General features: G+C 34.2%; 1 protein-coding gene across 3 annotated transcripts in view; it reads right to left on the reverse strand.

Annotated features, from left to right (window-relative positions):
* The window catches only part of LOC145673251 (uncharacterized), a 98,685-nt gene that overhangs the window by 24,261 nt on the left and 47,133 nt on the right, over positions 1 to 27,291 (reverse strand). For all 3 annotated transcript variants that reach the window (XM_081742770.1, XM_081742771.1, XM_081742768.1), the window contains exons 5-12: positions 23,749 to 23,796; positions 11,801 to 12,140; positions 10,506 to 10,742; positions 9,535 to 9,765; positions 7,887 to 8,077; positions 5,063 to 5,255; positions 3,297 to 3,535; positions 1,474 to 1,804 (exon numbers count right to left, since the gene is read on the reverse strand). In XM_081742770.1, coding sequence (XP_081598896.1) covers positions 1,474 to 1,804; positions 3,297 to 3,535; positions 5,063 to 5,255; positions 7,887 to 8,077; positions 9,535 to 9,765; positions 10,506 to 10,742; positions 11,801 to 12,140; positions 23,749 to 23,796 — 1,810 coding nt within the window. The remainder of the gene's footprint in view (positions 1 to 1,473; positions 1,805 to 3,296; positions 3,536 to 5,062; positions 5,256 to 7,886; positions 8,078 to 9,534; positions 9,766 to 10,505; positions 10,743 to 11,800; positions 12,141 to 23,748; positions 23,797 to 27,291) is intronic.

A 27,291-nucleotide genomic window follows, 5' to 3' on the forward strand; every position in this document is an offset into this window, starting at 1 on the left:
GTTTTACTCAAATACGAGGTGAAGCCCTTCGTCCATCAATGGTTCGAACGTAAACCTTCCAAATGTTTCCATAATGGCACTCGTAGATTGGTCATATAGTACGGCAAATGTCTAAACGCGTATAGCGACTTATGTACGTATGAGTAGGGGGATTAATGGGGACGTCAGCAACGAGGTGGCAACTTCTTCTGGAGCGCACTCTGTCATATGGATGCCTTTACATTATGTATAGCAGAATGTTAAATGCCATTCGTACTTACACAGATGTTATAGGTATGAAGAGCAAACTTACACATGTGGTTCGGATTTCACGTTAATCCGTAGGTCCACCTCTCATATAGCATCGCTGCTGAAAGGGACGTTAAACTCACAATAAACTCCACGCAACCAAACATACAATTTGGAATAATTAAAATGCCACTTAAAAAAATTAAAAAAACTGAATTATTGGTACACTTTCTTAGTTTCAAATAATATCAACATTGCAGGAAATGTCCAAGTCTACTTGAGAAATTTCGCTTTTCTTTTTTTAATTATTTGCACATTGTGAATTTTGTATTTGTATATTTAGTGATGAGTGTATTTACATTACGTTCACAGTTTCCATCAGTGAAATATTGTTGAAATTGAAATGAAATGAAAACTTCCAGTTTAACGTCCCATGATTATGCTTTTTAGGCTAAGGGATACGGAGGATTGAAGCAAGTGAATAATGATGGAAGAATCGATGGGATGAGAATGTGGAAGGAAACAGGAGTATCCCGAGAAATCTCAAACATCTTGTTGTTCATCAAATTTACTTGACCGCGGATCAAACCAGGGACCACACATACTTGAGGTAAGCGTTCTACCACTGAGCCACCGTGCAACCCTTGTTGTTGAAAGTAAAAACATTTCAATAAAATTAATATGTGCATGTCTGAGTAAAATTAATCAATAAGACTTGCCAACGGGGACGAGCATTCCGTAATCTGTTTTATACATACAAGCAGATGATGATTCCTGTTTAGTTGTGGAGGATTTCTCTGGAGTATCCAAGAAAATGTGGGAAAAAAAAGGAAAAAATTCAGCTTAACCCATTCCCACCCAAAGGCTAACTCTTTTGCAAATCTCTGGAAGATACAGGGACCTAACAGAATACTCCAATTTTTAATTCACCTATACCAGAAAAGAAGCGGATTTAATTTAACTATTACGGAGATAAATGAAACACTTACTTCATTGGTTGCGTTTCTAAAGTTCTTCTGAATGCTTTCAGCCACTTATTATGTGGTCTTGTTCACCAAATTAAGTCCCTAATATAAAGACCAAATCACTTTTAAACACATTCTTCACTTATGGTACAAGGCTTTCGAAATTAGAAGTGGCTGACAACCTATAGGAAAACTTTTACTAAAGGAATCAACAATATATAGTGTTTCACTTATCTTCTTAATAATTACTGTCTTACATAAAATGAAAATACAATATTACCTTCTTTGTTTTTGGAAATTTAAATCCTGGTGTAAGAGGAACTCCAGCTGGGAGAAGAGGTAATGCCGGCGCTGATGACAATGCATTTTGTTGTTCACTGGTGACATTACAGGTATTATCCACTGTGGGAATACTGGGTATACTCGCGACTGAAGGTGTTTGAGGAGAAGAATTCACAGCGGCTACAGGAGATAAAGCTGGCGGAGGTACGGACTGAGATCCTGGTGTAGTTATACTTGTGGCTTCGTCAGGTGAAGTAATGTCCGATTCACCAGAGTTCACACGAGATCTTCGCCTCTGAGGAGTACTTGTTCGGCCACGACCTTTCTTCCTGAAGAACGTGTAAAGTACATTCCAACAATTAACGAAACTAATGAAAATTATAAAGGACCACAAACGTTACAAGTATTACCAAAGAAAGTACTTTCGTTTACGTAGTAACATTCTTACATTGTAACATTATTCACAACATGAAAATGAATGCATAAGGAACATTAATAGAACAGAAAGGAGATAATGATAAAACCTTTGGAATACATCAAGAGAAGATCTTGTTCTCAACTCTGACTAGTCTATAAATAAAACATATATGACAAACTCCTATATTTTATGTAGTGTATTAAATATGAATCACTTCACTTCTCTCCCTGTTTTCCCTGGTATTACGAATTAGCTTAATAACAGCTTTTTCTAATTAGATACATAATAAATACCAAGGAGTGTATGAGTATGAATTTCCATTTCAGAATAATGAAATATAGACAATTGCAAAAACTATAAATTAAGAATCGAAAAAAAAAAGTTAAAAATTTCTTGAAAAGAACTTCCTTAAAAATTAATCTTCAAGCTTAACTTTCATTGGGTTATTTTACCAATTTAAGCCCACTGTTCCCAAATGGGAACAATTATTTTTTTATAAATTTTTGTTAGTGGATTATTTGTTGTGGATTTATTTCGTCTTGTACAATAAAGACCTGTTACCAGTCCATCTGCTACTACTAAAATTCTCAAAATGTATTAAATGAGATCAGAATCAGTAAGTTTAGAAAGAATTGCGAAATTCTGAAACAAAAATAATTTGGGATTAAATGGGTAACCTTAAATTCTTTATATGAACATATTATACAGTGTTAGAAATTTTAGACGAAACTAGAGTACAAAATATGCGTCAGTCCATCTCCATATATAGTTATGGAGATAGTTCAAATTCTCGTGCTCTCTGCGCGAACATGAATTTAAAGATTACTTAAAATACACCTAGTTCATAAACATAAATCCTCAGATGAAATTTTAATTTTTTTTTTAAGTTCGGACTTAATTTTAGAAAATCAAGTGTATTTGAACTAATAATAACTCGGTACAATTAGATCATTGAAGATTCAGTTGACTTCATAAAATATCCTTTATGGTGCTGCAATTAGCGAACTTATCTTGGTTGCCCAGGTTTCTTGTTATTTAATTTAGTGATGTGAAGTCACAATCCACTTCCATTATAGTGGTTTCTAGTCAGGAATTCGTCATGCTTTAATCAAAGTTATTGCACTCATTTCATCACGATGATGGATCAACACGGAAAGTAAAAATTAATTCCCTAAATCAAGAATTTAAATTCATAGCCATACAATTCACAGAACAGGGAGCAAACAATCAAGCAAAAGAAACACTGATTTCATAAAGAAAGGGCTTAAATTTCTTCTCAAGGTATTAATCAATACAATTATATCCGATTACTGAATTGCTCTTTACATTGTTCTAAACATTAACTTCCAACTGTAATACACTGTACTACGTGTGTATAAATACAACATAATATTCGTTCTTACCCCTTTCTTCTGGGTCTTTCGACAACCGGTTTTATGGCATCCAAAGGTTGAATTTTCGCTACTTCAGGTTCCTCTTCTTTCACCACCACTTCTTCTTTTTTAATTTCTTCCTCTTTCTTTGGTGTATCATGTTCCTTTTTCTGAGCCTGTCTAGCCAACACTTCTTGCCTACGCTGTTCGGCTTTCTCTAACCTCTCAAAAGCTTTCATGATAGCTTCCATTTTCCGTTCTTCGCGTGTCTGAAAAAAATGAATGTATGATTGTGATAATCTCATTTCTAAGGGGAAATTTCTTGCCATTTGACATTCGAATACAAAATATATTCATTTGGAAGGAAAGAAGTTTATCGTCTTCTGTTCGCCGCTCTTCTAGCAGCGGTGATCATGGCAACAGTTTCGATAATCAACAGTGCTTCATACAAATATCTGTATTAGTAGAAATGGAATATTAAGTAAATAAGCAGCAATAGTAACTATGACGGAAGGCGTACAATTACTGCGTAGACATTTCATAAAATCCTTATTGTAAAGTATACTAAAACTTTGTGGTTACTAAGTGTAATATCACACTTCTTAACATATAACATGTTATATAATTAAATATTTTTGTTTTGTAAAACAATCCAAATACCAATGAAATGTGAGTTTTCATCCTTCGTAGTAAAACTAACGGATTGAAGCTCTAAGGTAACTGTGTTATGTTTATACATTTGAAATTTAGGCTTAAGTGCTAATGCGAAGGTATTTCTTGTTTGTCAATTATTATCAGTTTCGTTTAGTACTATTTTAGGATGTAAACGAGAATCAAAGTGTGTTCTATTAAAATCAGCCTAAAATGGTCATTTGGAAGACAAAAAGCCTTTCGAAATCCAATATATATCTGTAATTTCTATACCTATGCATCAGGAATTTGAATTCAAAAATTATTATATCTATAGAACATTTGACTTGTTCATTATTATTATTATTATTATTATTATTATATTATTATTATTAAAAAACTCGCTTATTTAATAGCTGAGTAAGTCTAGAGCCGCATTAACACATTAGCCGGGTTGACTTAACAACAAGATTCGTTAGTATAAGTATAAATTACAGTTTCCTCCTTGCTAAAATGTCAGGTCTGATACTTTAAAATTTCCTTGAATACATGTTCCCTACTATCTTTAGGTAATCATCAATATTTTTACTCTTCTAACGGTAAAAATCGGATGACTGTCACTTATCAATGACCTGAAACTACACTTACAGCAATTAAGGAGACGGAGAACAATTTAAAAGCTTTATCGTCAATTATAAATTACGTGATCTGAGAAATGGCAGTGAAAATGAAATTCACAGGGTTCGGAAATGTTAGACATTAAAAAAAAAAAAAAAAAAGTTATTTTTATGATTTCCAGATTTTAAAAAAAGTACTCTCAGTAATTGTCTAGATCATGTTGCAGTTACTATTGAGAGCAAAGAATAAGGAAATATTTTTAAAAATAATGCTATACTTTTTTCCTTAAAAATATTTCTTTTCACCCTATTTTATTTTTTGTTTCATTTTAAATATAGCTGTAGCATGATGTAGAGAAAACTACGGGGAGAAACTTGTTTCAGTTTTGAACTTCGATATATTATTGGTTGTATCTCCCTGCCACTATCTCTCCTATGAACTCTGACGTGTTGGGATAGATTCCACACAATAACAAGTTTCTCATTTCTGAATACGTTAGTTTAAATTACGGACTTTTTTTTTTTTTCCAGTTATTCCAAGTATCTTACCAGTTTTCTTTTTTCGGTTGTTTGTTCAGATTCATTTTCTTGCCGAGATGTGTCTGTGGATTCTTCAGCAGATGGAGGAGGATTTTTTACAGGAGATTTCGGTACCGTAGTGCGCCGCAAATTTGGAACTGAAGGAGGCGGTTCCCCATCTTCCGAAGATGTCGTTCTTCTCCCTCTTCGACGCCTCTCTCTACTGAAATGATATCTTTTATGAGACTTAAGAAAAAGCAAAAAGTAACATGAATATATATATATATAGAGCTTCAATAACATTTTTTTTAAAGTGCTAAAAACTGCTAGAAACCCACTATAGCACTATTGTACATCTATAAAACTTAAATATCCGAATGAAAAAGTAATTATGGGAATAGACACTTTTTGCTTGGATAACATTTTAACAAAAGAAACACTGACCAAAGCTTTAAACCCACTATATTTTAAACTATAATATGTAACGGTTTCGGATATCTAACATATCCTTCCTCAGACCCTATAGATCATAAATGAAAACACAGATATATATATATATATATGAAGAAGAATATGTTAGATAACCGAAACAGTTACATATTATAGTTTAAAATATAGTAGGTTTAAAGCTTTGGTCAGTGTTTCTTTTGTTAAAATAATCAATCCAAAGCCATGGATAGTCTTACTATTGTACACGAAAATTCTAAAATATGAAACTATATAAATAATAATACAATGACGCTGTACAAATAATGTATGTGGTCCATACTGAGATATTCGCCGTTACCATTTACAATTCGCGAAGTGTATGATATGGTTTCTCTTGGTAAAAGCTTTCAAATAACGCTGAATTTTATTTTACAATCTTGTGTAAGTACTTTCAGGAGTGACTGTATTTTCCTTTACATATGATAAATCTTTTGTTCTTGTTCTGCGAGCTAGAATTTGGAATAATATTTTTCTCAAAATGAGATGACTGTTTATCTTGTTTCCAATTAGTTTCCCAATGAATGTGTTGTTGTATTGCCTTCTTATTGCAAGGGATTCTAGTTTTAAGTGGTCAGAGAATCTGTTATAGTCATAATAAAGATGATATAATTTGAGATGATTGTACGAACAGCTAATAAACTTTTCTGTATTCTCTCGATCGTTTCTTTGATTCATATATATTAGTCCAGGCTATGCAACCGTATTCCAGCTTACGTCAGATAATTGTTTTATATCTATGGACATCTTTCTTAAATTGTAAACCACTGACATTAACACCTGTTTAATTGTGTCGCATATGTATCCCACAAGTTAGTTTAATAATAATAATAATAATAACAATAATAATAATAATAATAATAATGATAATAATAATAATAATAATAATAATAATAATAATAATAATAATAATAATAATAATAATAATAATAATAATAATAATAATAAAGTATACTATTCTTTCCGTCCATTCCTTCCCGATTTTACTATTAACTTGATGTCAATGTAATTTAACATAATAATAATTTTAAAAAATTAGCATTCGCTGAATAGTTTTCATTGAGAGGCTAGACTTTAGCTCAGAAAACGACTAGATTTCAGCTGAGGAGTTACAAAGACTGTGATCCATTTGCCACTTTTCATTCAATAAAACAACAAAAGTTTTCCGCGATTACACATCAAAAACAATTTTATTGCAATATTATACATATAATGAAGTGCAAAAAGTCACGGGGAACCCACCTAATGAAGTGTGGGACCACTCCAGTCATGGAGAAGTACAGCAATTCGTTTTGACAGGGACGCGACAAGTCGCTGAAAATCCCTGAAGTCATGAGCAGCCATGCAGCCTCGATTTTTGTCCATATTTCCGGTGGTTATTATGGTGGATTATTCTGATCATAAATCAACCGTTCGATAGTATCCTACATGCGTTAGTTAAGGTTCATATCCGAAGATCTAGGGATCCAAATTTTGTATTGAAAATGGTCAAAATGTTCCTCAAATCAGTCGTACACTATTGGGGGCCGGTGGCATGGCGCATTGTCATCCTGTAAAGTCCCATTGATGGCACAGTACAAGTCAATATTGGGCTGTAGATGACATCAAGCAGCTGAACATAGTGATGATCGGTTAATGTTTAGTTCAAACGAACCAGAGGACTCAAACCATGTCATGTAAACAAGCCCCAAATAATTACGGAACCATCAGCAGCCTAAAGAGTGCCTTATTCACAACTTCGGTGCATGGTCTTAAGGGTACGTGCCACACTAAAACCGCACAATCAGTACCTACCAACTGGAAACATGACTCATCTAACCACGGTTCCCAGCCATCTAATGCCCAATCCACGTTGAGTCATCGCTGCCAATGGTTAGTAGCGACACTCGAGTTTGTCTGCGGCTGCGATATCCCATGGAGATCAAATTGCGCTGCACTGACCACTGAGATACATCGCTGGGACATCCTGGATTGATTCATACTGCCAGTTCAAGTATTGTTGATTTCTGTTCGCCCGAATGAGTTACCTAGACGTTGCAGGTCGCGCCTCAAGACACGTGGGCGGCCTCCGGATGACTTCAGAAATCGTATACCCCACTTGTCTAGCACCAACTAACATCCTGCACTCAAACTTCGACAATTCACATCGGGTTGCGGTTCAATAACAGTAGAACCGTAATTTCATTTGCATGATGATAGTTCAACCTCTCACAAACATCACTAAAATTAGAAATAATTCCAGAATACTGACTACATACCAATTGTTTTAGACTTGAAACTATTAAGAGGAAAATTACAACACATGTGATGGAAATCGAAACCGTATGGACATCTATGAAATGCTTAAAAATACTGACATTTTACTTACTCTGTTTCCGTAAAACCATTTTTCTTTTCCACCATAAACGCCGTGCAAAGTTTGGAATTCATACACGCACAAGGAGAATGCATCATAAAGTCCTTTTGATCATGAGGTACAGTTATTTCAGAGTTTTTATCAATAAATGTTGACGCAACTATGTACAAATGCAATGTTCCTTTTTCTATACAATGCCGAACCTGAAACGACACAAAAGAATGTTGAACCCATTTTGAATTGAAGGGTTTTAGCGGTACACGGCATGAATTATTTAGTATAGTTATTATTGTTCAGTTAACTTTATTACAGTTTCTTTTCCGCAGTTATATTTACAGAGACATGGAAGTTCACTTTAATATTTGAAGCAAACAGCTTAAATATTTCTAAATAAATGAACATTTACATGTATATACAATGAACATTTAAAAGTATTCTCAATAAAAGAAAAAAATCTTATATTAAAATTTAGAAACGTAAAGTAACATTAAATTCTTTAATCTCTACCCATACGCTTAACCAAGGTTAGGGTATGCGTATATCTCTTATACATGCTTGCTAATTTATATATATATATATATATATATATATATATATATATATATATATATATATAAAGTTTTTATTACCATGTTTCATTGTAATGTGCCTTCGATTTTTTAAAATTAAACTGGAAACAGTTTTAAAATAAAACAAAGACAAAAGATGAATATACAAACTTAACCCAAAGATAAGCTGCATCAATAATTAGAAAATTATCCGTGAAGTTTTTAATATATTGTTCCTTTCATTATGAGGAGCATGTTTCTTAAGAATAAAGAATTAAAGAACTGCACGGATTATTATTTTGGTTATTGAATAGTTATCAGTCAAAATCAAAGTTGAATATTCATCTCTGCAGTCTTTACATTTACCTAACAAAGATTCTTTGTCTCAAAACATCACTTTTTACGCGTAGTTGTACTAGAATGCACATCATCATCTTACGACTCCATACATATCAAACTGAACCATAGTTCAATTGCAAGCAACACCATACAAATAAAAGCTTCAAAAGATTATAACAAAACTAACAATCACTGTTTACCCAGATTTTTTTTTCCGCAGATAGCATTCGCTGCACTACAATACTAAAAAATTTTGAGTATGAAGAATATATGTGTTCTCTAAAGTTTGATACATTGCTCAATTCTAAGTTTTAGCTGAAGAATTTACTATGACACGTATAGTCATGAATTTAGCATGATTTGAGATAGGATAATAATAGTAATAATAAGCCGAAATGCATTAATATACAGGGTGGACCAAAAGTAGGTATACAGACCAGCATCGATCATGTATGGCATTTTAATTAAGACAATGAATTCATTTGCTTCGGTCTATTCCGAGCCTAACGTATAAGTGAAAAGAAATTAAGAACACATAATGAAGAAACTAAGTCAAAACTTGTATGGATAATAAGTAAATGATATAAAATGTCATGGCCGATCAGTACAGGACTGTATAACTACTTTTGGGCCACTCTATATTACCTTACATGATGAGATAACATGATGAGATAATGGTTAAAAATTATGTTCCAGAATTTTTTTTAGATATATAATATATTCAAATGATAGTGTGTTCACTGCGCGTATAAACATAATGGACGGATACGCACCTCTGCATTCGGTTTGCAGGAACGTCGAACGAACCTGGCGTCGTTACCATACGTTCTGGCATCGACACAGACTTCAGCCCCATCTTTAGGAAGTTGGTAGAAAAATATGAATGGTGGATATCTCTTGGATACAACCACCGTCTGTTGACGATACTGCGTTGCCAACATATATTTTCCTCTAATCTCTATGACTGGTTGATTCGGTGACAAATTTGAAGTTGCTACTAAAATCTGAAACAGAAGGTGATACATATTAAATTGTAATTGCTCTTGTATCTTCTGGTATTTTATTAAATTCTTTAAATTTTAAAATTGTACATTATAAGCAAAGTTTAATAAATTTTTCGGTCATGAGTAACCGATATAAATGAATATTTGGCAGGAATCTAACTGATTATCAATAAGGTTTGTTTGGATCGCCAATATCGTTCTATTCTACTAAAAATAAGCAAAATGTCAGTTACTTGATACATTTTTTTAAGTACAGAAAAAAAGAAATCAAAAACTTCATAGGGAAATAAAGATTAACAAATTACTGCAAATGTGAATAATTCGACTCAAAATTACAGATAGTTGAATTTTATACGAAACAAGTAACTGTAGCTCGAGAAAAACTAGAAACTTCCATCACCTATCCCTCCCCCCCCCCCCCGCCTTAAAAAACTTGAGCAAACCAAATGTATTGAGGATTGTTATCTACCCTCTTGACGATTTATCTTCATTCTCTTCCTTTCTGTTCTGCTTAACCTATCAAATTCTTAAGTTTCCCAAACCAGAACTCGATTTACTCCGTGAAGGTGATTTATCTTGCTCATCTTAAGAGATTCGATCTTACACGGTGTAGTGTACAGGAAGAAGTTTGTGATGACATATCGCTTTCCCAATCACATATCTTCAATGAACTTTTCCTCAAGAATCAACATTTATTTTCTAAATTATTAACCTAATTATAAATGATGCATACAACCTACCTTCACTCCTGGCTCTAAGAGATTTGTACGACACTTTGCTGCTCCATGAATGGTTTTGAAATCAGAATGAATACCATTCACTTTGATGCTTCCAATGCGAGCTCTCAATTCAGGGGAATAATGATTTGTTACTGCTTCTTCATAGTTATCAATCCATTGTCTTAACTGCATCGTGGCATGGTCCCATGAATCTTGCGTTTCTTCATCCACTTGATCTACAGCAACTTTACGCTTATTCTACCAAGAGAAGTACATTCAAAAGAACGGAAATAATAAGTATATCATATATACTGATTACGAAGCAAAGATTTTGATGAACTGAGATAAAGGGAAGACCTAATTTCATAAAAAGATAATCTGGATTTTCCAATGCATCGAGAGCTTTACAAAATTAACAGCCACCATGAAACGCTACATCTACAAATTAATAATTTCAGATAGCTCTATTATATTTAATAGTTTTTAAAAGCTCCTAGTTTAACTGGGTACACTGAGCTTCATTCATCACAATTACTTAATTTTTTTATTTGTCTAATTACCAGGTCAAAGCAAGTGAATCTTAATTATAGATTTTTTATTTGATGCACACAAATTAATCAGCAAACATACATACATATTTTATATCAACTTCTGCAACGTATACACCTTTTTCTAACTTGTGACTCGGAAGTTAACGAATGTGAAAAATTACTTCTGTCACCAGATAACACATACCGTAGTTAGTTTTGATAAAGGACAGTCAAACGTAATTGAAATTTTCTATGTAAGAACATTTAAGAGTAACATACGTTTCTTTAAAGAATAGTTTACTATCACTGGTCTAAGAATAAGATTCATTTAGTTCGATTTTTAATAGCTATGAATTTTGCTAAGCATAAATCTTTTCAGAATTATTGCTTAGTTTTATCCTTTCAAACTCTTATCGACTTAGGTATATCAGAACGTTTGGTGTATTTGCTATTAGAAACCATCTCCAGCAGTTCTGTACTTATACTATGAATTATTATTATGAAGTTTCCAATAACTACAGTTAGGGATATATTTAGACATACAATTTCAAATATATATGCCCTAGTAAACAGTTAGTAGTAATAAACAGAACTACTGTACGTATCATGCAATTTCTTGTAGGAGTCGAACCTCTAAATACGACACTTTCGTAACGAAACGATTTAATACCCAATTATTCTTTCAATATTTTTACTAACATGTTGCCATCATAGCAGTCACGTTCTCACTGTATGTACATTTTTTTTAGCATGAGTAACTAGAATATCTCATTTGAGACTACTTACCCTTCTTTTAGTTGGTGTTCGTTTATTCTCCGCTTTACTTTCCTTCCTCCTGTTTGTTCTCCTCTCCCTCACTCGCTGTTCTTTCACTGGTTCTCTTTTAGGTTTTCTCACTCGCTTGGGTTCACTTTTTCTCTGAGTTTGTTTTCGCTTTGCACTTACACTAACAGTTTCTTCCACACTATCAGAAGAACTAGAGTCTGTATTGAGTTCCTCACGTTTTCGTAACTGTAAGGTTCTTGCTTTATGCCTATCCACTTTTCGTGGCTGACACTGTTCACACATATATTCATCAGGAATATTCGATCGGTCAATTCCCATGCAATCAACATGTTGCCATACTCTGTAAGAAAAAACAAAAAACAAATCAACCACTGCTGACACACCAGGGAAATAGTTATAAATTTACTGCCTCAATCTACAAATTTCTCCATTTACTAACTCAATAGCTATTTCATCAGACTTCACAAGGTAATATTCACGATAAACTACACTAGTGAAATCTGTTCTGTTTAAGAGTGTAAGTACGCAGAAGTAAAAGCCCATAAGCAACCACAGTACAGACTTAACTCTGAACGACCTATACTCCTTATACCCTGAGAACCCAGAATATGTGAATTCGGCTGCCCTGCGACCACTTCCGGTCCGAGATTTCTAACCGGAAGTGAGATAAACCTGCGTATATACGTGCTCATAATGGCCTGTCAACTCCGAGTATATTATTGGGAATGCTCTTTAACTTCTTTCTGCTACTCAAAAATCACTTCTGATTACATCCAACGAAGTTGTAGATAGATCTCCGGGCCCGTTTATATTTGGCTGGAAACCCAATGACACCCACTAGCTTGTTATTATTAATTTTATTATTATTATTATTATTATTTCTTTGTCATCTTTTCTGTCTTATTGCCGACCTCATGTTCGTGTTGGTTGAGGCTTCAAGCCAGCGACTCAATTGTCCAGACTTCGAACCCAGCTGAGGTATGGTTGTTTTTTGGATTTTAAAACCTTTATATAGCAGTGCACGCAAGCATATAGAAGACACGCAAGATGGGCCGAAGTCCTTCGTTACTTAACGGACCCAACAATACATTTGTTGTCTTCTCATTATTATTATTTTTACTCATCATACTGCTCATACTAATAATACTAATCATACTACTACTACTAATACTACTACTAATAATAATATTAATAGAAGTTATACTAATAACAATTATAATAAAAGAAAGCCATTTTCGCGTTGTGCTTTCAGCGTGTCCCTATTCTCCACCGGGTAAACATGTTCGCTTGGGAACTTACGATCGCGTATCGTGTTCCATTTGACATGGATTAGCATCAATGACGTACTAGAGATCCCAATCGACTGTTATCATCCTGAGTTAGCAATATTTGTCTTCGTGACAAAACAAGTTCCAATGTATCACATTCTGGCATGTATGACCAGAGTACATAACTTTCAGGGGCTATGGGGGGAAGATCATTCTACTTCCTGTTCGAGGACGTTGCGAATCGTACGAGTAAGCATATTTCCATGTTTCAACATGTCCTTCCACTTGTGCAAGTTTCAATGGGATACTCATCGAGGAATTGGACAGCTTTCCTTGTAAGTGAAAAACAACATACTGTACTACCATGAGCAAAATAAATGACGCGTCTCTTTATTTTGAAGTTTTTTTGAAAATATCTCCGTTTTCTTTATATGTTCGAAATTTCGGAAGGTTTCCCCAGCAGGAGAGGTTAATAACAAACCCGTTTTTAATATTTGTGTTAGATATTAGCTTAAAATAAATAAATTAGAAGCAAAAAACATTAAATCGACAGAAATCTCGAGAATTACCAACTCTGCTAAAGTGGGAAATTTTCAAGAACACGAGGGAATTCTGCATTTCAACACGAAGCAGCGACATCTATGTCATTGAGAGAAATGTGGATTAAATCTACAAACTAAACTTTTAACGAATATTTCTAGTATGTCTTATTATATGCATTATCTGCAAACTCCAAATATATGAATATATGCTAAGTATTAACATAAAGATAGAGCAAATAGTGGAAATTATCTATGGAAAAGGACGAATTGGTAGGACGATCGTAATGAAATATCGTCTTTACTGGAACAGGCTTAGTTCACGTAAAAAGCAAATAGCTCAGTTAGTTAAAGCAACGAGTCTGTATGCTGAAGGTAGCGGGTTCGATCCCATGGAAATGCCGTTGTCATTTTTATCACTACACTACGGTTATTTTATTTATTTTTTTATGTGGGAAAGAATCAAATTGTAACGTTTCTGTAAAACTCATGACGATACCAAAAAAAGAAAAAATGCCGTTGTCGCACTTGCATTAGCGTCCCTAATTTTGTTTGCAAACAGTTTCGTAATTATTTCCCCTGTGCTCACTGCTCACCATATGCTCTCTGGCGCATAACGAATGTTTCCCAGTAAATGTTAATTCTAATTTGGAGAATTTTATAAAGTTTCACAATATTTCTCACTAGATAGTCTTCTATCTACGTGTTTGGATATTTTGCTAACAGATGTCCCTATTAAATGTTTAATTTTCCCTAGATCAGGGCTGTTCAAATGGCGGCCCGCGGGCCGCATGCGGCCCGCCAAACCATTTCCTGCGGCCCACAAAGCTTTCATGATTTACGATTGTTATAACTGATAATATTTTAATTTATATTCATTCATTCATTTAATGTTTCCACTCTTCTTTCGGAATAAGGCATCCATTTAGCGCTTCTATACAACAAAAAGGAGCAGGCATCCAAGACAACACTGGAGTCAGTAATGTAACCGTTGCTGAAAGGGACGATTACTTCAATGAACGAATTTATATTTGATCTAGCTTTTTAAATCAGACCCTTTCTTCCTCGAACTTTGCCTAGAAGCCATAGCGCGCAAGAAATACACCACTTCTTGTGATAAACACAATTTAGCATACTTTCCAAGCTGCAATCGTCTGACATTAGATTTTGAAAAGGAAGCGTTTAATTTTTCTGAGTTCTGTAGAAACATCGAGAGTATCATAAATGGATTTAATGCGAGATTCTCAGATTTTGACAAATTAAAAAAACGGCATAGCATTATTTACTAATGCATTGACAATAAACATCGAAGAACAAGCTCCAAACTTACAGCTCGAACTTTGTGACTTTCAGTCTGACCCATTGTTTCAGACAAGAACAAAGAAAGGAGTAGATTTTTCAGACTACTTTCTAACAAACGTTTCCCTAGCTTTTGTGTGTTGTGTTGGAAAATAGTGTCACTGTTTGGTAGTACTTATCTGTGCGAAAGTGCATTTTCCACCATGAAAATTGCAAAGAATCGCTCCAGAAGCTGCCTTGGAGATTCTTCTCTCTTACATCTGCGGGTTACATCTTTTACAAGAGGAATGGATGTAGATACCCCAGCCCTTGTAAACGCTGCTAGTCACCCTCATTAGTCACATTGAATAGGAATGTTAAATTTCGCATATATTTTTTATATTTTTCTTTTGTAGTGTAATAATAATAATAATAATAATAATAATAATAATAATAATAATAATAATAATTATTATTATTATTATTATTATTATTATTATTATTATTATTATTATTATTATTATTATTATTATTATTATTATTATTATTATTATTATTATTATTATTAGCTGCGGCCCTCCACCTTACTAGTAAAGACAGTTATGGCCCTCAGGCTTATTATAATTGGACACCACTGCCTTAGATGTTTAATTACGGAAAAGTTTTACAATGTATTTGTATTGAATTGAAATTGTTTTGAATTTACTACATAAGGTAAGTAGACCCAAAGAGGAGAACTCAAGTAATTGATATTCTACGTAAAAGCAACCTATTGTAGAATGATGATGCTTCTTACCTTCAGCACATAATCTTTACGTTAGAGAGTCAGAGAGAGAAAAATCCTGTTTTTCCTCCTCTATGACCACCCATCTTAAACCTCTACATATCATTGTTCGTCTCACAAAATTTCGGTGCTCCAAAAACATTCAAATAATAATAATAATAATAATAATAATAATAATAATAATAATAATAATAATAATAATAATAATAATAATAATAATAATCCTGAATATGCCATCCTTACATAATGTAAGGATATGTTAGTTTCCTAGTTTAAATCTTAAATATCTTAGTTTAAAATGCTTTCTTTAGTACTTATTTGAGCAACCATGTAGGAGGGGGTACTACTTTTTATTTTGCCCCTCTCATTTCAGTACCCTTCCAACAGAAAGTAATTTTTGATAAGCAGGACAGACAAAATGAATAAGAAATATATTTACAGCATCTTCTCCCCTTTCATGATTGGAATATCACGTAATATTTTTTATTCTACGAAAGATGGCCCTTTGCGGTTAGGGGTAGGTAACTAAAAAAATACCTAATATATAGCGCCCCTTGATTGTAATATTACCACTTCTTTATTTGTACGAGAGAGCCCCTACACAATCAAGGGTGACAAAAAGAATAGGAAAAGTGTCTATTGATTCCAGTGGTGGATCCAGCACGAACTCCTGGGGGAGGGGAGGGGAAGTGAAACATTCTTTTGATGATGTGAAGCTGTCACAAATTACCACTTAACTAAACTAAACAATAGTGGGGGGAACCGGAACCCAGTCAGTTTAAATTGATGTAAAAGTTTAATTTTTGGCTTCATATTAAAGTTTTGGTTTCAAATGAGAATTTCAGTCCAAGTGGTCAATGATCAAATCTCGTGGGGCTCTTCAGTGTAGGCTAATACGGCCCCCTTATGAGAAAAGGCAAAATTATTAACATGTTTATAACTTTCGAATTTTTCGTCTATTTTAAAGAAATGTTTTGCTTCGTATTAAAGTGTTGGTTCCAAATGACAAATTCAGTCCGAGTGGACAATGATCAAATCTCCGGGGGGGGGGGGGCTCTTCAGTATAGGGGGCTACGGCTCCCTTATGGGAAAAGGCAAAAATATGAAAATGCTTATAACTTCCGAATTTTCCGTCTATTTTAAAGAAATTATTGGCTTCATATTAAAGTCTTGGCTTCAAATGACAATTTCAGTCCGTGTGGACAATGATCAAATCTCGGAGGGCTCTTCGGTGTAGGGGTTTCGGCTTTTTTATGGGACAAGATTCACGTAGTTGATATTGCAAAATTGTTTTATATATATAAGTGGAAACTTGCACCATTTGGTTAATTTTACCTCTTATGTTTTGCAGATTCATATTCCAAGCAATAGTTACTCCGCAGAGCTAAAAGAAGGCACTTACTAGTTTCATTAAAATGAAATGTCTTTTATGAGAGGAACGAACAGGCACCCAAACGTTGGTTGAGTCGTACGGTTGAAACTCGTTAAGCTCGCTTCAATTATTATTATTATTATTATTATTATTATTATTATTGCTTTTTGCTCCTAATTTAGTTATTTTACTTTATTATTTAACGAATATATTGAAAATTGTCAGAGACGCGTATGCAGTAATTTATTTCGGGAGGGGTCCGACTTCAATATGAGGATAAATTATAATAAAATTTTAAAAGATAATCCCCAAAATTAGGCTAAATTTACAGAAAAGTTGGGGTTTCAGAGGGGGTCCGGACCCCCTGGACCCACCCCTAGATGCGTCCTTGTTTGTCAGTAACATTTCCTCATTTTGAAACCCTCAAAAACTTCGGATAGACTATATAAAGGAAAACGAGTTATTTTCGATAAAATATCACTTCAAGGAGACGCGACAGTTTTATTGCACATGGTGGTATCCAACGTTCACAAGGGCAAGAATTCCTTCCCTTTTATTCTTTTGCTATTGTGCTGTATCGAAAAGTCAGGTTTGTAACATATTACTCCTACGAACAAGCATGACTGGCAGATAGGAATACTGAACACAACTCCAGAGAAATGCATGCTGAACTTACGCGTATAGCTACGCTTTGGTGATTTGCCCTCAAGGTCAATCGAGTGGTAATTCAGTTCCGTCTCTGTTCTTAAGCCATGTTCGTATTACTTCGAACAGTTTTGATAATGAAAAGCATGCCTCTTAATATAACAGACTTCTTTCGCGTAAGAAATCGAAACTCAGTTGGTCAGAGCAACTAGTCTGTAAGAATTAGGTTGTTAGTTAGGAGCCCAGTACGAGTAAGGGTTTTTATTACTATTGTTTTTATCTTTTTTGTGTGAGGAAAAATCAAATTGTGACATCCCGATATCAAATGTATTTGATTAGGTAGCTTTGTCTTAGCTAAACTTTAAACATCAGTAACCGTCGAAATTATTTCACTAACCGATCACTTACTGAACATTTCAAACACGTCAAACCAGTGGCATAACATGAAGGTTAACCTCTCCTCCGCAGTCCTTAGTTATGCGTCCGTACTTTCAAGGGCGGACTAAGGGCCGGGCGACTGCCCGGGGCGCCAGAGAAAGAGGGGCACCAAAACGAGCCTCAAAAAGTAAATTTTATAATGTGCTTTCTACTGACGTTTTTGGTTTATATTCTTGTAAAGTAGTGGCAATTATATGATCTTTTTCCATTTCACTATGGAAGAAGAGAGTTTCATAGTACTAAGGGGGCTGTATCGAAAAATTGAGAGATGGCATGTAGAATAAAGAGTGCCGGGAATTAAGTATTGTTTGTTTGTTTGCTTGAGTTTAGCGTTCCACGGTTATGCCTTAATGGGCAAGGGAGATGTGGATACTAATTATAGTGGAATCCGAACCACTTTTATCGTTCAACAGTAATCCACCGGGAATTGGACCCGGTACCACAGAAGGCAGGCGTGCTAGCCACTAGACCAGGGGGGGGGTGGAGTTGGTATTGTTTATAGCGGGCCATATTCTTTGTGAAGTTTTCCTAGGTAAGGATTTCTTTTTGAAAATGGGTTTAAAACAGGGGCGTCATTTAGGGAGAGCAGGGAGGGGCATTTGCCCCCCCCCTGAGTTTGAGATGTATATAGATTTTATCATTAGAATAGTAGTAAATCAGTGAAAAACGCGAAATTTTACTTATATCAAGAGGTCTTGCCGTCACCCAAAGCAAAATCTGAAATGAACTATTAAAAACACTATGATAAAATGTAAAATATAGGCTACTACTAGGGGAAGGGCGCCAAAAAGTCACTTTGCCCGTGTGAAAATTTGGCCTGCTCCGCCCCTGCGTACTTTCTGTATACTTTTTGGCCTTGCAGCTTGTGCGGTCCCCACGCCACATTGTTGCGGGGGCGCTATTTACGCTTACCCTTCGAACGTAATTCAATAACGGTTTAAGAAATTCTACCATCAGCGTGGAAACGGGAATATATTTTTCTAATAGTCCCATAGAACTTTCACTCAGAACGCCAGTTGCAATTTTTCAGAGTGAGCTCTGGCTAAGTAGAAGGAAGATCTGTTTCCTAAGTAAGTTCCTTTCAGAAAGTTTGCTATTTCTTTAACAGTGATGTAAATAAACATACTCATCGTTATTAGCTCGACAACAAACCATCCTGGACAAATCCCTCTAGAACAATGATCGGCAAAAGTTATTCTGCCTAATTTTATAAGCGACTGAAGGGTGAAACACTTGTTAACGAAAGCAATGTTGTGTATATACTGCCTTGTTTCTGACAAACTATAAAGTCTTTTGTAATCTTTAGACACTTTTCTTATTCTTTTTGTCACCCTTGGTTGTGTAGGGAAGCCTCGAACAAATAAAGAAGAGGTAATATTACAGTTAAGGGGCGCTATAAATATATTAGGTATTTCTTTTGTTACCTAACCATAACGGCCTAGGGTCGTCTTCAGTAGAATAAAAAATGCTACGTGATATTACATTCACGAAGGAGGAAAGGATGCTCTAAATATATTTCTTATTCATTTTGTCTGCCCTGCTTCTCAGAAATTATATACCTTGTGTTGGAGGGTGCTGAAAAGAGAGGAGGGGAAATAAAACGTCGTGCCCCCTCATACATTTTAAATTTTGTGACGTGGTTGCTCAAATTATTACTAAAGAAAGTACTATAAACTAAGATGTTTAAAGTTACAACATTATGTAATGGTGGCATATTCAGGAATAATAATAATAATAATAATAATAATAATAATAATAATAATAATAATAATAAATATGAATGTCTTTGGAGAGCCGAAATTATGTGACACGAATCATTATAGGTAGAGCTTTAAGATGAGTGGTCATAGGGGAAAAAAAAACAGGATTTTTCTCTCTCTGACTCTCTAACGTTAAGATTATGTGCTGAAGGTAAGAAGCATCATCATTATACAATAGGTTGCTTTTACGTAGAATATCTACTACTTGAGCTCTCCTCCTTCGGGCAACTTTGCTTATGTAGTAAATTCAAAACAATTTCAATTTAAGACAAATATTTATAGAGAAAATTAAACATTTAATAGGGAAATCTGTTATCAAAATATCCAAACACGTAGATAGAAGACTACGTAGAAAATTCTGAAACTATAAAATTCTCCAAATTAGAATTAACATTTACTGGAAAACATTCGTTATGCATCAGTGAGCACAGGGGAAATAATTACGAATCTATTTGCAAACAAAAATTAGAGACACTAATGCAAATGCGACGATATTTTCTCTCTCTCTTTTTTTTTTTTTGGTATCGTCATGAGTTTTACACATATGTTACAATTTGATTCTTTCCCAAATAAAAAATAAATAAAATAACCTTAGTGATAAAAATGACAACAGTCCTTCACGGGATTCGAACCGTCTACCTTCGGTATACAAACTCGTTGCTTTATCTAGCTGAGCTATTTGCTTTCTTACGTAAGCTGAACCTGTTCTACAGTAAAGACGATTTTTCACTACGATTGGGCTAACAATTCGTCTTTTTCCATAGGTAATTTCCACTATTTGCACTATCTATACGTTAATACTTAGCATAGATTCATATATTTGGAGTTCGCTGATAATGCATATAATAAGACATACTAGAAATATTTCGTTAAAATTTTCGTTTGTAGATCTAATCCACGCTTCTCTCACTGACATAGATGTCGCTGCTTCGTGTTGAACTGCAGAATTCCCTCGCGTTCTTGAAAATTTCCCACTTTAGCAGAGTTGGTAATTCTCGAGATTTCTGTCGATTTAATGTTTTTTGCTTCTAATTTCTTTATTTTAAGCTAATATCTAACACAAATATTAAAAACGGGTTTGTTCTTAACCTGTCCTGCTGGGGAAACCTTCCGAGATTTCGAACATATAAAGAAAACGGAGATATTTTCAAAAAACTTCAAAATAAAGAGACGCGTCATTTATTTTGCTCATGGTAGTACAATGGAGCTGCCAAATAGTATATCACATTTTATTTATTTATTTCTGAATGGAAATAACACGCTAAGTTCCGTATGTATTCCACTATACTCCAAAACTTTAAAATCACGTTGTTTCATTTTCTTTACCAAACCATAAGATTTCGTAACATTCAAAAACAAATAATAGTACCTATATTCTTTAGTACTTATCTTTATCTTCCTCACTTTCAAAGGCTGCTCCCTGGAGCGCTAATAACTTCACGTCTCTTACAGTATATTGTAAAATTCTCTCAGTTTATGTAAGGTAGAGCAATTATCGTACACGGGAATTTGGACTTTCCCATCACCTTTTATTATAAAAGATCTTCTTAAATACAAAAATATATTACAATAAGTAGTTCCTCTAATAATTTTAGGTAAGAAACTGGAAGGAACCCAATGACCAAACGTCGTAGGGCTTTGTAGGTGAGGTTCCTCTCTCTGACCGGGCGTCGTGAGAGAGAAAAGGGAACCCAATGGCCGGGCGCCTTAGGGCTTTAGGTGGTTTGATCAACCTGGATAGATTGATGCTTGTTGAGGCGTGCTGTCTTTTATCCTAAAATGTCGGCTACCTTCGGTGATCTCCGTCCTGCCGACTGCTGGCGATTGTGGGCGACCTCTTCGGTACTGTCGTCTGCGTTGTATTTGTTCACTACCAACACATGTAATACACACATGGTTATCGCATGATGTGAAGACATGCGGAACCTTACAATATTTATTGTAATAGCCTGTTTTGTTTGGTAACTAACCGACAGCAAACACAAATCCATTAATCTCAAGAGCGAATTTGGGTGGGAATTGAACAGAATTTTCAAGCATTCGCGACTTCTTTTACCTTTTCATGACCGTTTTCTCATTTCGAATATTTTTCATGACTTTCGTGACCGATAGACATCTTGTTATATCAAATGGTAACTTATTTGCATATCAGTCATCAGTAGAACCTATAGTTATATACGAATAATTATTGAAAGATATTAATTAATAAAATACTTCTTAATAAAATAAAACTACTTAATGAAAGCACAACATACATGCTTATAACAATAACACAATGTAGAGTTTGAAAAATACAGATAAATGAATTATCAGTTCACTTAAGGATTCCTTCAAAATACTTTGTACATATGCATGTGTTATCGCAGATTATTTTCTCAAAACATGGTCAGATGGCAAAGTTTATTTTCAATTTAATTAGTTATATAGAATGTAATTAGGCATTAGTGCAGTTATTGCAAAACAAAGTCACATGTACATGTTTCGGAAGTATCAGATAAAAAGGTGAAGGTCACGCGCTTATACACGCACAAGCAGATAATACATTTCTGATTGCCCTTTCATTTCGTATAAACTTACCAGCAAATAGTAAAAATATTACACAACATTGAAGAGGGAGTGAGAAGTGGTAAGAAGACGTACTGGACAGGTGTACCCAACATTTAAATTAAATAATGACAATTGGTAAGAGAACGCACGTGTTATGGCGGTGGCCCTCCTCCATCAACCACATTCAATTTGTGCAAATGAGATTCAGAGTCTAAGAAATCCCTATATTACACTTCGTATCTGTCTGCCTTCTCCCTCTGCATCAGCCAGACTGAATTCGTTCACGTAAACAATTAGTAATCCGTGAACCAAAAATCTCTATACATCAAATTCCACGCCTTTTCCATTCAATGCTTTAAAAGAATCATATAACAATAGAAATATGTTCAACCCTTCTCCTTTCTTACTTGAATTTTCAAAATTCGATTGAACTAATAAAACCTTGTCGCAGGCATTGAGCAATCATCACACAAAAATGATTCTATATTCTGCTCACCGCTTAACTATAATGCACAATGAATGGTTGCCTATGTACTTATGAATTTAGAGATTAAAAATAAATAAATCGCCATGATAACTATTAGTAAACAGCATGACCAAACAGGCCCGCATCAAGAGAAAGGCTAGAGAAGGTAGTCCCCAACCTAAATTATTTTTGCTCCCTCTAGAACAGAATAATAGGAGGATTTTTTTAAAGACTGATTCAAAACCAGACTGGAGAGAATATTAAAACGAGTCAAAACCAGATACGAAATTCTCGCAATTGTATTTCAAAATTAAATTCAATTTAGCGCATTTTATTCACTTCTGCGTAAAATGATAAGCTTCTTGCTAGATCACCAAACCTCTCTCTCTCATTGGCTTTTTCCCATTTCAAGAATTCTGAACCCAGGTGCTACATTATTGCACCACAACACGCATGCAAAGCGTGGGATTAGATGTTCTTTCAAAGAACAGTTGCACAGAAGGCCACACCGGCTACCTGCGAACACAAACCTTTAGTCTGATTTGTACACCGTAATATTTGTTAGTATACTATATTCTCTGTTAAAGGAGTTGTAGCACTGATACAAATTTCATCATAATAAATAAATACATAAACAGTTTTGTGGTGTTCCTTGATGTTTTTGTCACTGTCTCCTCAATATTCATTTCCGTCCCCTTTTAAGAAATCACGCTGGCTATGAGCCTATGACCAAACGATGGTCGAAATACTGTCTATTAAAACTCCTCGGAGGAAGGAATCATTAAGAAACCAATGAGCGAGGGCGTCTCCAATTCATACTACTGAATGTAATGAACGAAGTTAATACTCACGAACACTTATCACAGCAGATCATGTATCCGTCATCGTGCTCGAAATCACTACAAAGAAAGAAAGAATAAAAGCATTGTTTAGTTCTTTTATGCACATCTAGAACATAGAAAAACAAGAAACAACCTCAACACTTTTAGTTATTCCCACCGTCTTCACTGCTGTCAACCACTCCTATTTGAGCGCTTTGAAGAACCCTGAATCGTGCAACTACCCAACAACAATATCAAGTGAGGTAAATAAATATAACGACTTTTCTGGATGACTACGTAATTATGAAGTAATATTCGGAAAAAGTAATCCTGTCCTTTTAGATTTATTACTTGGACAATGCTTGCAAATAAAAACTGTATCAATACGAAGCCATGAATTGACATGAAAAAACCTTCCATAGCTATGCATTTAATCTCAAGTCGAAATTATTAGTACAAATAAATGACGATAAAATAATCTGTGAAATGAAAAACATTGTACAGAAGATAACCCACGAATGTACTATTTGAAATATTGCAACAGATACGCATTAACATATTTGTCATTTAAAACTAGAACTTTTCACCTAAATTGTAATTCGTATTTATACTATATCAAATTTTATTTTTACTTTCAAATACGAAATTATATTCCGCGGAGTTGTCCAAACTCGCAAGTTTGGCCCTAGGGCTCGAACTCGAGTGGACAACGAGCCCAAGCCCAAACTGGCAAGTGGCCATCTCTATTCTACATGAACCAGAAAGTTCGCCAATATGGAACACAATAGGAAACAAAAAATGGAAGAATGTAAACTTACAAATTCAGTAAGACAGGAAGTGATCAGTCATGGAATAACAAGTTTCGAACGTAAAACGTTTTCTACACTTATATTTTACGATTTACATTAATTTATTATTTTCCAACTATATTAGCTTTACGGAATGTCCAATTGTTACATCCTTTCAACTTATATAATTACGCTGATCACTACGTATATAATGCGTTCTTCTCCCTCAAACTCCGGTGCCGTCATTTCCTCTTTCCAGGGGGTCTGGATCTTCTCAGTATTATTAAGAATATATACTCACGCTATATTTAATCTTCTAATATTTTTCGCCTACTTTGTATTTCCTATAAGATATCGTACTTAATTTCACATTCTCTTTTAGAATTACGATCACTCGACAATATTCTTTGAAATATTCCAAGTTGGCAAAGTTACCTCTGTATTTACGTATCATTACTACATAGAAAAGGAACTCACCTTACACCTAGTGATTTCTGTATTCCTGTTAAACTTAATATTCGATATTTCAGCCGGCGACCGTGCCTACCGTGAACTGAAAGAAATCACTGAGACATCACGAAGTTTTTAATCCTGTACTAACAAAACTCCAAGTGTCACAAAGCACTAAAAAGTATTAACGTTTAACAGTTCGCACTCTGCCCGTTCATTTTAAGATGTAAAATGTAGATTTGCCTCGTTTAGATATTTTCATTTCTTATTACTTATTTCACTATGTGAACTATTCCCTTACAAGGGAACATCTTATATTAATATTAGCATTGGCCAATCAAACAATGCACAATCGATAGAGTGAAAAAAGTGAGAAATCCAAAGTTTTACGGGCCGACCCTCAGAAAAACAGGGGATACAGATGAAAGAAGGATCTAGAATCATGTGAAGATAGCAATGCACATTAATTTGGCCAATAAAACCAAAATGGACAAAAGGGTTTCAGAAAGAATTAGGAAAATTGCCAGCTCTTTTGCAATTATCAGCGAAATCAGGAACAAGCGTTGAAAATTTACCTTCGGAATATGAAATTTATTATAGAGATCAGTTCATTACCTGAAATTATTTTTCAGTTTCTTGTACATACAGAAAATTCTAAAAAGCAATGACAAAAGGAACACCTCGACGAGGGCGAAATAACATATCTTAGGATTTTCAGGAGACTTACAACAATCTGAACATGACATCAATATAATTGGCGTCCTACACTCGTACACCAACAACACAGCAAGAGAGGTTTTGAATCTTTTTCTTCACAACAATAAATTCTAAATGTAATGCAGACGGGGGAAATTGGGACCACGGATGGAGTTGAATGGTTAAGAAGTTAAGATCACCGATGGAATTGTATAATCAAGAACTAAATAAGAAGATTTAACAACAAAATAAATTTTACTGTTCATTTGTACCTATGTATATAGGGTTTTACTTAATTTGCAAAAAGTGGCACATTACCATCTTGTGGAAACAGCGTTCTGCACTCAACAAGCACCTGTAGTTACATTGTGAGAGAGCCGTAAAGGAAAGACATGATTAATATTTTCAAATGTTGTAGATAGGTGAACAGACTGGAATAGATCATGCTAAGGGAATAGTCTACATAATGAAACAAGTAGTGAGAAACGAAAATATCTAAACAAGACAAATCTACACATTTTACACCTTAAAAATGAATGGACATAGTTCGAACTAACAAATGTTAAATATCTTTTATTGCTTTGTGGACACTTGGAATGTTTCGTTAGTACAGGATTAAAACCTTCACAATATCTTGATGACTTTTTTCCAATTTGCTGTAGGATTGTTCGCCATTATGGCATCAGTGCGGGTTGAAGTATCGAATATTAGAGTTTTGACAGGGATACAAAAGCATCGGATGTAAAGTAAGTTTGTTTCCTATGTTAAATATGAATCCTCGAGCATATACACGTTATTAATTCGTAACTAAATTCTTCAAGTTAAGAAATTACATGAAACTAATATAGTAAGTACTAATTTTAATCTATTTCAGTAGTATTATTTGAATGATAAATTCCTTTGCCTATAACTAGTGTAATTATGTTATTCAAATTTGAAATGTTCCAGAATCATCAATTTCGTAATATATTCGTTAAGAAGAACTTCGCTATATATATATAATTATTTATATTTTATTTATCTGAAAAATGTATTATTTGAAACTTCTAAGTGGAGAACAAATTTCCTCTTGACGTCTTGAACAGTTTCAATTCAACATACACAAAACAACATCAATTCACACATATAATACTTATGTATATGTATTATATATATGTGTGTATGTTTTGACATACATATATACAGTATGTTCAAAAATTCGATGCCCGAATTCCGGGAGGTGATTCCTCACATCAAATGAAAGAAAATAAAATAAAAATGGATACAAAAACCAGAATTGTAAGTTGACGAAAACGGCGGAAAATAAACTTCAAAGCTCCATAGCTCGAGAACTATGGGACTCTTCGTAATCGGGTCAAGAAAATACACGGGAAATAGTACATCGAACTACCTAAATATTCATGTTTCCCAAAACTCAGGTAACAGCGCAACGATTTGTGTAGAGGAAGTTAAGATACAGGGAGAAAGACAATATTCAAGTAAATTTTTCTGTTAGTAATTGAAAACGACTAATATCAAATTTTCCTTTCATGTAGCAGCTAAATTATTTTGAAGAGTTATGCAATTACACACAGTATATTTTATATTCAAAGAAATGTTTAAGATTATAAAATGGAATAAAATTTCGATACTAAAATAC

Source organism: Thermobia domestica, chromosome 16 (genome assembly GCF_964235325.1).
Source record: "Thermobia domestica chromosome 16, izTheDome1.hap1.1, whole genome shotgun sequence".
NCBI classification, from domain to species: domain Eukaryota; kingdom Metazoa; phylum Arthropoda; class Insecta; order Zygentoma; family Lepismatidae; genus Thermobia; species Thermobia domestica.